The sequence below is a fragment of the Anser anser genome, assembly GCF_964211835.1.
Source record: "Anser anser genome assembly, chromosome: 6".
NCBI lineage: Eukaryota > Metazoa > Chordata > Aves > Anseriformes > Anatidae > Anser > Anser anser.
The window spans coordinates 16,646,956-16,660,638 of NC_139726.1; the positions used below are offsets into that span (position 1 = coordinate 16,646,956).

The following is a 13,683-nucleotide window of genomic DNA, read 5'->3' on the forward strand; positions in this document are numbered from 1 at the left end:
GGGACGGGCATCACGCCGGCGGCTGCCAGCAAGGCTGCTGCAGGGCGATGAATCAGCCCCATTGCATAAATAGTTCTGCGTCAAGCAGACAAACAAACCAGCGTACGGTGGGACAACGTTTGCAAGGGGAAGCACTCCTTGCCTGCTTTCTGTCTCACCAAACGGCTTGCTCTTCTCCAAGGTGGCCTCTTCCCGGGTTGCTCAGGGCTTCGGCAGAGCATCCTGCTGCCCGTTCCAGGACGCTCTGAAAAAGGCTGGACTTGGGATGCTACAATATTGTGCTCTGTTGCGACAGGCATGGAGGAGCACGGGGTTTGTGCCCTGAAAACTGTGAGCAAGAAAGAAAGCCTAGAGCAGAAGTGCTGTGGGGTGGTGTTGGAGAAAAGCAAAAACAAACAAAAACACGCAGGGATTATCAGTCCTTTGCATGCATGGCAAACCCAAGTATTTGCATCCTTCCCTTCTGCCCAGAGACCCCAAGAAGGGGGGGACACAGGCCCAGGTGTGGGTGACCCCCAGCAGATGCACTCACTCCCTGTCACTCACTCCGTGGGTACCATCCCTGATCTCATGCTGCGGGGATCTCAGGGCATCCTGGCCACAACAGCCCCCAGGTCACAGGCATCCTCCTTCCCCTAAATCCAACAGACCTGCAACAATGAGTGCTGGCCAGCAGCTAAAAATAGCACAAAAGCCGTAATAAACAAAAGGAGCTGCTTAAATCAGTCCCGGACAGTTGGATTTAGCTGATCGAGCACTTTTCATCCTTGGGACGCCCTCACCTCCTGCAGCCAACGCAGGAGCCTGTGCTCCCCCCAGCCCTGGGCAGCCACCGGGAGGGAGAGCTCAGCTCTGCATGATGCAGGGCTTGGTGGCGCAGGGACACACACCCCCTGCTCCATCCCCCCCTTCTGGGGGATGGAGACCTGGAAAAACAACGGTGTAAGCCCTACGGAAGCTGTTTGGCCTCTATACTGGCTGTGCAGGTTGGTGGTTTTTAACTGTTTTTTGCCAAAAAAAAAAAAAAAAGCCAAGAAAAATACAATAATTAAAGAGCATTTTCTGCAGGGAGAAAATCTGAAATGTTGGTTAGGAGAAAAAAAAAAAGAAAAGATTTTAACACTGGTATTTCAACATTATAAAGTCCACTTAGGCTTCATATTACTTAATACTAAGTATAGTCTTGCCATAATATATAAAATACTTCCCTTACTATTTCTTGATGTGGTATCCGCTACCTGGCTGTTCAGCACTATTCAAACCTGCCAGCAGAAATGGTTTTATTCATTACAAGTCACACGAGAAATAAAACATCCCTTGCTTCACCCTTTTTCTAGGAAAACGTTTTGCACAAATGGGATACTATCATTAATTAGAGCGGTATTTCTTGGAAGCCATGCCCAAAGTCCCTGTTGCGGGAGGCTCCGCAGAGCTTCTCAGATGAAAACTCCCAGCCAGGTTTCTTAAACCTGAATTTAGGCTGAGTCAAGGCACAACAATTGGAGGAAAATGAGCGGCCCTGGAGCTGCAGCAGCGATGACACACATCCTTTGGGCTAGCTCACTCCGAGCTGCTCTGTGTATTGCTTGGGACAAAGCCCAACCCATGGGGATCGACTCCCCATCTTTCGAGAGGCAGCAGACAGCCTCAGTGGTCTACACGCTCTTCTGCCACAATCATGGCTAGAGCATCCCATACCTCCAAGTTACGGCTATATTATCCAGATGACAATGATACTTCAAAAGAAAACTAGTCCGTTTGTTGATTCTTTGTGTCCAAAATGATAGTTTGATTTTATTTTGGGGAGGTTTTCATTACCCTTTGCACAGCATACACAGCTACAGCTCTAAGTCTAGTTTCAGAAGTGGGAATCAAACAGCGTTTGATTTTGGAAAGGCTGAGCAAGACATTGCCACATAAAAGGATTATTTGTGTTTTGTTTGAAACCATTCACTGAATTCAGTTTAAATCAGAGAACACATTTTCCCTACTAAAACCACATTTCTCAATGAATACATTTCGTCTTTGAGTATAAAAGAAAACCAAGAACCACCATCAGGACATCCTCCAGGGCAGTGCAGATACAACCAGGCAGAAATCTTTCACCTACAGCCAAAAAAGGCCAAAAACTGTTAACACAAGCCAGCAGGGAAGATGATGAGCAGTAGATAAGAACCCATATCCTGCACAAAGTTTCCTCTTTAGCCTAGGACACGAATGCAAATTAGAAGCAAAGTGGCTGTAGAAAGACTCCAATACCCAGAAGTTACCTTCCTAAATTAAATCCCTTAATAAGGAAAGCTGATTCAGGGCACAGACGAACTGTGACTGGAATTAAACTCTGGGAGGATGGAATAAGAGAAGGTATCAAATCTCCATCGTTTGAAAACAATCATGTAGTGGCACACACACACACATAAAAAAAATCAATGCAATTCAATAAAACTGTCCAGCTAAAACACAGCAACAGGGAGAGATGGAGGGATTACGGGATGATATACATCTTTCCCGAGCCAGCCAGTTTTGTGAGGCCCCTAGCAATAAGCAAGTGGCTGCTAAACCTGAGAGCGGGAGGTTTCATCAGGGGAAAGCCCCTCTGAAGGCAGTATCTAGCAGGGGACAAAGCCCAGGGTACCACGCAGCAGCTGACCTGTCCCAAACACATGGGGACATGGACCAGCTTTCTGCTTCTGCACCCTGAACAGCATCCTGCAGTAGGCAGCACGGGCTGACCACCACCTAAGCCACAGAGGTGTTTCAGGATTTATTTACAAGCTCTAGGAAGATAAGCTAAGCAGCATCTCGCAGGGAAACAGCGAAGAATTTAAAGGTTAAACCAACCACAAATGAAATCTCCTTTATTAATCGGGAGGGAGATCACCTCCCCTCCACTATGGGGCTAGGCAGAGGTTTTTTTCCATGCTAATACTATCACAAGCTGAATCGAAAGCCTAATTCCTACTGATACTCCTATTAAATGAGTTAAAAAGTAACACCTACAAGATAAAAGCAAACCCTCTGCTGCCTCCTGGCCCTCTCCTGAGGGCAGCAGCACGTTGTAGGGCATCGACTGATGACAGGACCATCCCCACCTCTGCACGCTCCAAGGACGACACTTGCTCCCATACAGCCGCTCACACAGCATAGCCCAGAGCAGAGAAGACTGAAGGGGAGCAGGAGGACTTAATGCAGAAAGGAAGGATAAAAGCTGGTCCCCAAGTCCCCAGGAGACCCAAAGCAGTGGGCTGTGGCTGCAGGAAGGGAGACAGCCTGGGACAGCTGTGACCAGAGCAGCGTGCCCGGGAACGCAGTGGAGGATCCATCGCTGGCAATTTTTAAGAGCCAGTTAGAGACATGCACGTACCAGGAGCAGTAACAGGGTGGGGACAGAGCAAGCAAGCTCTCAAATCCCCTCATAACCCTCTTACCAGCCAGGCTGCTTGAGGCCAGGGAAGTGGCGATGAGGCAAGAGGACTGCAGGGAGGATGGTGGGCAAGGCGGTCGCAGGTTTTGAAGAAAAGCCAAATGAGAGGAAAGAGCGGCAGCCTGGGAGCTCTGACGGGACATTTTCCCCAAGCTTGAGCAGCCAGCATGAGGAAAAGTGAGGGCATCCATGGGGAGATGCTAAAACCTCACTCCTCCCCGGGGATGCCGCCAGCATCGACGAGGCATGATGCTTCGCGGCATCCCCAGCATGGCCCAGCGGGTGCGGGAGGGCAGGGACCCACGGGACCCCGAGCTCTCATCCCTTCCTCACCACCTCCGGGGAGATGCCTCAGGCTGGTGGGCTCAATTTTTACTTTTTTTTTTTTTTAAAAAACCAACCGCCTTAAAATACCTACTTCAGAGAGACTGGTGTAGCTTTCCTGTCTGTATCTAAACAAGGCCCCTAACAATGTTATCACTTTTCAAAACACATCTGCGCTGCAGCTCCTAGCCCAGACAATTGGCAGGTAACCAGTTAATAAATTTCTTCGCCAGACTGTTGAATAGGCTGGCCCCGGCTCAAAGGTGATGTCACGCCAATTCAATGTGCTATAATTGGAAAAACCTGGGGAAAGCGATTGCATGTTTTTTAATAAATAAAGATCGCATTAGCAGCCTCCTGCTTTTATTCACCACCAGGTCTACCTTGTTCAGTAGCAAAGTGGGATTTTCTGCTGCCGCTCGCTCACTGATTTCTACTTGGAATTCGATGCCAGTTTCCAGATGTGTTTCAAGCCAGGAAGTCAGCAATCAGCCTGGATAAAGCCTCTGGGATTAACTGCAGATCATCTTCTGACACACACATCCTTCCTGCACCCTCTCTTAGAGAACTGGGGCACACCCCTCGTGCCCAAAAATACAATAGAACGGCCCAGGCCAAGCAGAGGCCTCTGATTAGGACGCTTTGATCGTTTTCACATTAAGTAGAATATGTGAATGCATTTCATTAATTCAATCCACCAAAACCCCTGAGGCATCATTTTAAGGATCTTTAGAGCTCCGGAGCGTTTATATGTACACACCACCTTAACAACTGCAGGTCCCCGTTCTGCTGGAGCAGCCCCATGCACATGTCCCCCCAAGTCCCCTCCCCACAGCTCCTCCCCAGCAGCACCCACAGGAGAGCACGAGCTCTCCCAGGCAGCCACAGGACACCCAAGGGGAGAAATCCTTCACAGGACTTGCCGTCAGAGGAAGACGTGAGGATAAACGTTTCTTTCCTAGGCTCTGTGAAAACAGCGTCAGAAAGCTAAAACAGAAGCGGGTGACACGGAGGATGTGGTTTGTGCTGAGAATGATCCCAACCAGAAGCACTCCAGCAGCAACAGCCTACGGGCTGCAGCGGGCTGGATGCAGGCAGGGGCTGTGCTAAGGGCCTCGGTAGGCTTCGAAGCCTCCCCACATGCTTGGGAGATGAACTGCCCGGATTCCTGCCAGGAGAGGGGCTCAGCCCCACTTGGACGGCTCCGTGCTCACGCTGGGCGAGCTGCAGGATGGGGGTCCCAGCCCAAGCAGTGCCCAGGCCTCAGTCTCTCAGCCAGACCCCCGCCCTCCCATTATTTAACTCCCTGCCACAACAAAATCCTTATTTTTTTCTTCCCCAGGAACATTCCAGGCATTTAAGAAGCTGTAGCTGGGGCACTTTTGCTTGTATTGCGACTCCTTTCATCTCACCAACAAAACAAAGCAGGACCAAATTAACACCAGATCTCCCCCAAAATAACCCCACCCCTCCCAGTTTAATCCCACGGCCGCTTTGCTTTAGCAGGGTACCTGCGAGCAATTGCCAAAACAGGAAAGCAGGCGCCTAATTGAAGGGAGTATTTGGGAGTCACCCTACACAAAAATTAGCAGAGATATGCTAGGAAAATAAAAGTGTGGGCATTAACAGCATTCTTATCTTCTTTTTCCATGACTCTAATGTTCAGTACGTGAAGTGGCCAAAAAGCTTCGCATGCTGTTCTGAGGAGCTGCTCACGGACGGTGTCCTCTTTTATGCTCGCGGCTTCCCCTGAAGTGACTCGGGCTGATTCCGAGGTGTGCACCTACAGAAGTAAAATGCAAACAGGCCAAGAAACCCCAGCACTGCTGCTCTGCCTGGAACCTGTTACTCGGCAGTGTAGCAAGCACAAGGTCCCAGCTGCGGGCCAAGAAGCTGAGCTCTGATCTTAATTCACCTGCATTAGGTTTGGCAAGAAAGCAAGGCAGGAAGGTAACATGGGGGTCTCCGTTTCTGGAGGTAAGACTGAGTTTTAAGGTGAAAGGCTGGAGACAGCTCAGAGCCTGGTTTTTAGCTAGCACGAGAGCCCCTCTCCTCAACACTGACCCTCGCAGAGATCCCAGTGTGGGACTATGGCCCATCACTGGGGGAAGCACTGGCTGGGTCCAAGGTGGGGATTTAGAATTAACTCCAAAACCAGACAGTCCAACCCCGCTCTGCCTGCAGCCTGACCTGCAGCACCCCGCACACCCTGGCTGAGCATCACGTTCACACATCCAGCATCACGTTCCATGGTGCTTCAGGCTACAGTTCCTGCCTGGGGTACGGCACCCAAAGGAATCTCCAGGGCTTGGGACCACACCAGCATGCAGAGAGGAGCCAAAGTCTTTGGGGCCAGGAGCAGGGACACATCGGGTCATAGTGCTCAGGTAAGGCAGGCAGGTTTGCTTAGGAATGACAGCGGTCCTCGCCTTTCTTCTTCCTTTTCATTTGTTTTCCCCCTTGTGTCTTAAATACACAAACACTCGTTTTTCCTGCCCTCGCTCTTTACAGCTTCTCCCCCATGTGGTGCCACTGCAGCTTTTCGAGGTTCCTGGCTCCCCTCGGAGGCCAAGCCCTGCAGTCTCCTCATGGGACGGCAGCATCTGGAGAAGGGACCGGCACTGCCCGGGCCTGGCTGCAGGACAAGCCACAGCGAGAGCGAGAGAGAGAGAGAGAAAGGAGAAATAGCAGCGGGAAGCCCTGCTGAGAAGCCCCTTTTGTGTAAATACTGCCTGTCCTCTGACTAAAAATAAAGGCAAACCACAGGAAGGGAGTGAGTGCTTGGCCCGCATCCCATGTTGTATGCGCCTGCCTGGGTGTGAGTTTGGGCAACGGGGGAGACGAGCGAGGGGCCCCCATCCAGCGCAACCACACACAGGCTTCAGGCCTTCAGCATGGACAGGCATTCCTGCAGATTACTGCAATCCAAATAATCACTGCTTGGCAGAGGCACGCTTCTTCAGTGCTCGCTGAGCACTTGGAGCTGCGAGCGAGGGGAAATGCTCCCGGCGTAGCGGCAGGAGGACTGCTGCGGGCCCACTGCACGGGTGGCGAAACTGAGACCTGAAGCTGCGAGCGGAACTGTGGAAATCTACCATAAACAAGGAAGCAACGCAAACCTTTACAGCTCACAGGTCCTTCCTCCAAAACTACCCCTTCAGTGCATGTCTCATGCTTTCCCTTGCATTTACAGTTACTGCTGTAGCCAATTAACCAGGCCTGAAACAACCGTACACGCGTGAAGCCTGCAGACAACCGACTACAGGTGCTCAAGGAGGGAAAGGCTGCAGCTAAATGCTGCCCACAAACAAAAGGACTTCTTGCTGTCGCCCAAGGCCAAAGATAACTAATTTCTGTCCCCAGAGCCGCATGGTTCCCAGTGCCTCCCCCAGGGCGGCACTCGGACACACTGCGACCCGCTGCCTGCGGCCGAGGGACGGTGCGATGGCATGGGGTTACCGACTCCCAGCACATCCCACCCGCCTGTGGGGTGCTGGCAGGAGGCGTTTTGCCAAGGGGTGCAACACAGGGGCAGGAGGCCGACCCTGACCTGGCCAGCCGGGGAGGCTGAGGCTGGCGGAGGCCGGGGCTCACCGTCGGTGCTGACACACCACTCAGAGGCCTGCTGGGGAAATGCAGCGCCGTGCCGGGCATGCAGCCTGAGCTCGGGATCATTCCCTCAAACAGAAGCTGTCTAAAAATAAGACAAGACAGCGCAGCTCTTCCCAGCCAGGCCACAGACCCGGCCACACGGGCACAGAGCTGCTGGGCAGGATCTGGCCTTCCCTTGGGTCCCGCAGGCCCTCCTCTGCCACCCGCCACAGCTCAGCCGCCTCATTCCTGCTCCTTCCCCTATTTTCTGTCAGAAGAAAATGGCTCAGCGGTCAGCAGCGGATGAAATCAAAGACAGCTAACACTGACCTCAGCTTGGCCATGCCTCCTGCTGACGCACGTACTCTTCTCTCTCCTCCTGGTCCCACCTTTGCTTCCCTATCGTCATCCCTCACCCCGAACATTCCCCTTCTGCCCCTTATCAGAAAGGTCTCCTCGGTGCACAGCTGGAATCTAAGCCCCTACAGCTGAATTCTAGCTGTAACGAGCTCGTCACAACCGGAGATCTTTCCTCCCCAGCTACTTCAGCGGGTTTCCTGAATCCCTGCCTAAGATCCTTTCGGATGCAGGGGAACCCAAGAAAAAGGTGACACCTTCTGTTTACTCAGCTAATTACACTTGGTGATTGCCGAAGTGCTGGCTGCAGCGCTCGTCAACTCCCTGCAGCAGGTTTCCCACATCCTCTCAGGATGAGGATGCAGGGAAGGGAAAGGGGGCTCAGGGAACCCCATCCCTCTGCCTTGCCAATGCCCAGCTGCCCCCCACCGCCTGCCCCACACTGAAGACCCCACTGTGGGCTGCCATCAGGCTGGGGAAGGTTAATGGGGGAAACTCTTTGGAACCCCAGCATCTCCCTTCCCAACCCCACCTGTCCTTGTCCTGAGCAGCAAAGAGATTGTGCTTCCTCAGCTGGGAAGCCTGGGGCCAGCACTGACCGCACACCGCAATGCCAGGGCTTAAGGGATGCCACACACCTCCAGTGAGAAAACTTCCTCCGTGCCAAGTTGGAGCTGTAATAGTCTTCGTGCTGGGCAACCTGCTCTAGGTGGCCCTCTTTGAGCAGGGGGTCGGACCAGCTGACCTCCAGAGGTCCCTTCCAACCTCAGCCATTCTGTGATTCTGTAATCTCATGTTTTCATCAGCACAATTCTTAATGCAAAGTCGAACAGCAAGCAGGTTACCAACCTCAATCACAAACGCAGCAGCTCTCAGTTGCTAGAAAACCTTCAAGGGCAATACGAGTGTAACAAATGCACACGTTAAAAGCTAGATTCCTGAGGTTAGTTGCCCAAATTAATGGCTTATCTTCGGCAATGCTCTGGAAAAACTTATTCCTTGCAAAATTAGGGGTTGTCTCTTACAGGCTTAGTAAGAAAGCACAGGAAAGCCACATCTGGCAGCCCCAAGCTCTACCTCTGTCTGGATACACACCTTCACAAAAAACCCTATGGAAAAAAAAAAAAAAAACAGACAACCAACATGCACTGATCCCAAAGCTCAGGACCCCCAGCTTTACCTGGATCAAGGTGCGAAAAAGACCCGATGACAAAGTCCAGCGTCGAGACAGCCAGCAGCAAGAGCAGCAGGAGCTGGAGGCGGATGATCCACTTCACCCCCGCCAGGTTGATCCCGAGCAGCCCCAGCAGGACAGCCAGGGAAATGCCCCGCACTGCCCAGATGTTGCTGAGGCTCAGCACATCTGCGATGGACTCCGCAAAGCCCGTGATGTACATGGCACCTGCAACACACTGAAGGACAGTGGTCTGTGAGCATCCTGTGGGTGCAGTGCCCATAGCGGGCAGATATTTGTTGTCACGCGACAGTATTTAAGGCAACTCTGACCTACAGGGACTGAACCTTAATTACTACAACAGAGCCCACTGTCAGGGCAGTGTGGGGAAGGCAGAGTATGCACTGCTCACGTAAACACAGCAGCAACCAGCAACTTCCCACTGGCTTTAAAATTTACCCTCAATTAACTTCCCAAGAGAAACCACCCTGACATAACCAAGGAAGAAAAGGATGAGTCAAGCTCTATAAGCTTCTTCCTTTCTCCTATTTCTCTGAAAGAAAGGCTCTTGGACAAACACCTGCCTGAAGAACGGCTGCATGCTTCCCCCTTCACTGCCTCCTAAGGTTTATTTTTAACTCAGTATTTGGTTTGGATGCATAGCCTGATGTTTCACCGGCTCCCCATCTTGCTACTGGAAGGCAGCCTGCACGTTTGAGGAGAGCGCGTTGTGCAGCCTATGCCCCCCGAGCACTTGGGGAAGCCGTTTGTTTTTCTTGCTGCAGAGCAGGACGAGCACCCTTCCCAGGGTAGCTGGCAGTCTGCAGGACAGGACAGCTGCAGTGCAGGAAAACCGCTGCAGGTTCAGGCCTCAGATCACCCTGCAGGGCAGGGTAATTCCTCCCTTGGCTAAGCATCATGCCTTCGGAGACCTGAGCCTCCCGACCTGCCAGCCTGCTCTTTTACTTAGGTGACAGCAGCCAGGTAACAGGGAAGATATGAGCTGCATCGCGCACCTGGAAAAAGTTCCTGATCTGAACCAAGGAGCGAGCAGCACGCTCATGCACTATTTTAGGCAACCAACATACATGGGATTCACCTGTTCAGGCTCAGACACCTCCAGGACCACCAAGCTGCAGGAGGATTCACTTCCACCACAGGCAGACATCTCATTAAAAAAAACAGGGGGCACACGTCCTAAACTATGTTCTGATCATTGACTCTTATGTCAACTTAAATGCTTGCAAATGGTTAAGACGTAACATTATTATTTTTCTTCTCATAAATGTTGTTATCCAGATAGTCTAGACGAGAAAGTTAATTGTCCAGGAAGGTGATTAGATTGGCCTATATACACTGGTTCTTCAAGTGTGAAAACGAGCTAGCTAGTCTCCACAGAATACATTTAAGCCTCGTGATTTCAATGCCCGTAATAGCTGTACTTCTTGGGGAGAACACATTTATACAACAGTTCCAGCAGAACAGACCTAGCACAGGTCAGGTGAACTACACCCTCAAAGAGTCTTCTCTTCCTTGCTGATAGCCCCACCATAAATATCTCCAGCAAAGACATCTCAGACCCTGCAAAGTGAATGCCTCGCTTGAGTGCCAATACATAAAAATTTGTTTGTTTAGGCCCATTCTGTAGTCCCCAAATAAGTGGATTTTCTCTTCTTTACTTGTGTTTGGCACAGCCTATACACCACCACTAAGAGGACAACACACGTACTACCCCCACGCTCTCTTCTCAGAACAGGCTCTCTCCTGAGCTGGCTGAGGTTGAACCCTGAGCCCACACTGCTGCAAGGGTGCACACAAACGCTGCACTTCAGACTTGAAGTACAGACAAAAACAAACAAACACCATAATCTAACTCCAATAAATGTATTAAAAGATTGAACACTTGCAACAATCAGCTCCTTAAGAGCATTTGCAAGCCATGCAATTTGCTGGGTGAAGAACACAGTGGGTTTTCCACACCCAGACAAGTGCTGCCTCATCTTCGCTTTTAGCACAAAAAGATTTTAGGGCTAGAAACCCTTTCCTTGCACAAACAGCTCTTACGGTGAGCCACTCCAGACAAGGAGACTGCAGAGGAGAGCACCAAACCCTGACCCTATAGTCGGGGCCACTGTGACCAAGCACACGTTGGTTTCTGTAGGACCTGGTACAGGCGTGCAGGATCCAACTAAACCTCTCCTCTGGAGCACCACAGGAGGACCCCAAGCTGCATCCCAGCTCAGCTTGGCTGAGGCAGCCCCAGCAGGCAGAATTGCAGCACGATGCTGAGCAGTTCCTCATCACTGAGGGCATCAGCAGCACACGGCCAGTTCCTGCCCCATTTCTGACCGGTTAAAGCACTCCCTACACAGCTTGCAGTGGGGATGCAGCTCATAGCTGGTGCAAAGCACATCGGGCAGAAAGTCCGCTGAGTACAGCCAGAGAGAAGGGAAACGCATCAGCTTTCGGGAGCACGCAAAGAGTTTCTCTGCGAGCTGCCAATTCCCACCCCGCAGCCCCCCATGCATGCTGGATGCCTCACTACGGGCTGGGGCTGCCAGAGCCCAGCTTTTACGACCCTCGGGACAGGCTGCAACCTGATTGCTTTCCCAGACAGGGTCCGCTCGGAGAGCGAGAGTGGAAAATATTACAGGAAGGATTCTCATGTGTGGCCCATTTCCATATCTTGGCTTGTAACTGCATTCAATTTGTATTTTATGGACACTTGCTTTTAATCTGGAGTGAAAGGAGAAGAGGGGATTATTTTTGGGTTGTGTTTTTTAAGGGTTTTCAGAGATTGCTGCAAGCCAGTCGTTTAAAAACAAACCTCAATAAAAATTCTTCCCTGCTCACCACATTTTAGACTGTTCATAACATCTTTATGGGGGGGAGGGGGTTAAGTTACTACAGATTTAAAAGATTACTTTCCATTCCTTATGTTTACTGCACTTGCATTTCTGTGCTTCACCGCTGGCTGCTTGGGGCCCTTCAGAAAACAGAGAAAATTTTGACTCCTGATCTCAAGAAGTCACTTAGCTGCGGTCTTCACCTCTGCCCAGCTCCCCTCCCGCTCTCTGTGCTCCCGTGGGGAAGCAGTCACGGCTCGCCTGGCCCAAGTGCTCCCCAAGGACACAGTGAGTGTGCTGAAGCCAACATAGTAGCCCAGCCTGCTCACTCTGCTTTAGGTGGCCACCCTGGCCTCTCCCTCTTCAGTTTAATTTAAGTCTCCTGCCAGCAAAGGAGTGTCTTGGCACCAGGGGTAATTTGGGATTGGAATGGATGTCCCGCACAGTTCACCTGCTCAGACACCCAGCTCCTCCACCATTTTGACCGTGCCAGGTGGTGGATTGCCATGCACAGACCTGCTCTTATGGGCATATTTAGAAACACTGCAAAGTTTTTAAATTTTTTTTCTTAATTACCTGGCCAAAAATATAAAGGAAGCCGATGGTCCCCCCAACTTGACCTCCAAGGACAGTAGAAATCATGGAGTAGACGCCTCCACTTCCAATGCTGCACCTCTCGCAAACCCCAATTCCGGATAAGACTGTCACCAGTGCGACCAGGACCACAAATGACACCAGAAACATGCCCATTACAACTCCAGTGTTTCCCTGCAATGAAACAAACAAACAAACAAAGACAAAAAAACGATTAAAAAAAATCCAACTCACACAACACAGATCAGTTGAGACAAAAAAAAAAAACACTCGCCTGCTTCTAGTTCCTTGTGATCAATGACTATGGAGTCACTACAGATTAAAAAACAAAAACAACACACTGCCACCTTAATTAAGGTAACTGATTGCCAAATTTGCAGTTCTTATTAATACCCTTTTGAAGAAGGCCTGCCTCGTTGTGTGGCCAGACAGACCTTTGCATGATAAGGTCCTGCTCCATCACTGGGCTCCTGCATGAATCACTGATTTTGTCTTCTGGTTCAGAGAGAATGATGTCAAACAATGACTCAAGGACCACAGGGAGGTCACTGCCTATCGCCATGTTTCATTATGTTTTAGAATGAAATGTGTTTTTTTTTCTTTTTAAAAAAGCTTTCAGAAAAAAAAACAGTTTCAAAACTGAACATTTGGGATCTGTGACAACTGATTTATTAAAAGCATCAAGACAGCATTTTAATTTATCAGAACATTTACCTTTCAAAGCTCTAATCCTCCCAAATGATGAGATAACAAAGAACAAAACCCCAAAGGAAACACTGCGTGGAAGATAAATAATACAGTCATAAACCGCCTCACGCTGGGCCTTATCTGCACAATATATGCAAAGTAGCAGGTGGTTCTCGCTCTCAATTTACTCACACGTAGTTTTGTGCGGAGGATTTCGCCCTGCTGACAAAAACTTCCTTCCTGCTCCAGGCAGAGGAAGCGCCAGGGAGGAGTTGCTGCAGGGTGAGGAGCAAAAAAGCCTCTGAGCAATGCCAGGTGCGTGTCTCACGGGGGCCAGCACAAACCCCTGCTTCGGGGCACTCATTTTGCTATTTGGGAATGGATTTTCCAAGTAGAGTGGAAGGGCGCCTTCCACAGAACCAAAGGGAAGGTGCTGAGTGCCTCCAAAAGCATTTGAGCGCCCCTTCTGCACTCAGGACCTTCCGTTCCTCTCTCTCACATGGCTGTAATTTATTTTCCAGGGTCAAAAGTTTTTCTTTGTGCTCCAGCCCACCTTCCCTGCTGGCAAATCGCTTAGTCCAGTGCACGGTGACTCCAACTCATTGTCAGAAATCTCTTCCAGTGCCCAGTGCTTCGTTAACGTCTGGCTTCCTCTCCTCTGCCTTGACTCGTATTACAGGCCGTGT

General features: G+C 50.6%; 1 protein-coding gene across 8 annotated transcripts in view; it reads right to left on the bottom strand.

The window, feature by feature from the left end:
• The window catches only part of SLC12A8 (solute carrier family 12 member 8), a 53,125-nt gene that overhangs the window by 32,417 nt on the left and 7,025 nt on the right, over nt 1-13,683 (bottom strand). For all 8 annotated transcript variants that reach the window (XM_083840655.1, XM_083840649.1, XM_083840654.1 and 5 more), the window contains 2 exons: nt 12,293-12,484; nt 8,877-9,108 (listed from right to left, as the gene is read on the bottom strand). In XM_083840655.1, the coding sequence (XP_083696781.1) occupies nt 8,877-9,108; nt 12,293-12,484 (424 nt within the window). The remainder of the gene's footprint in view (nt 1-8,876; nt 9,109-12,292; nt 12,485-13,683) is intronic.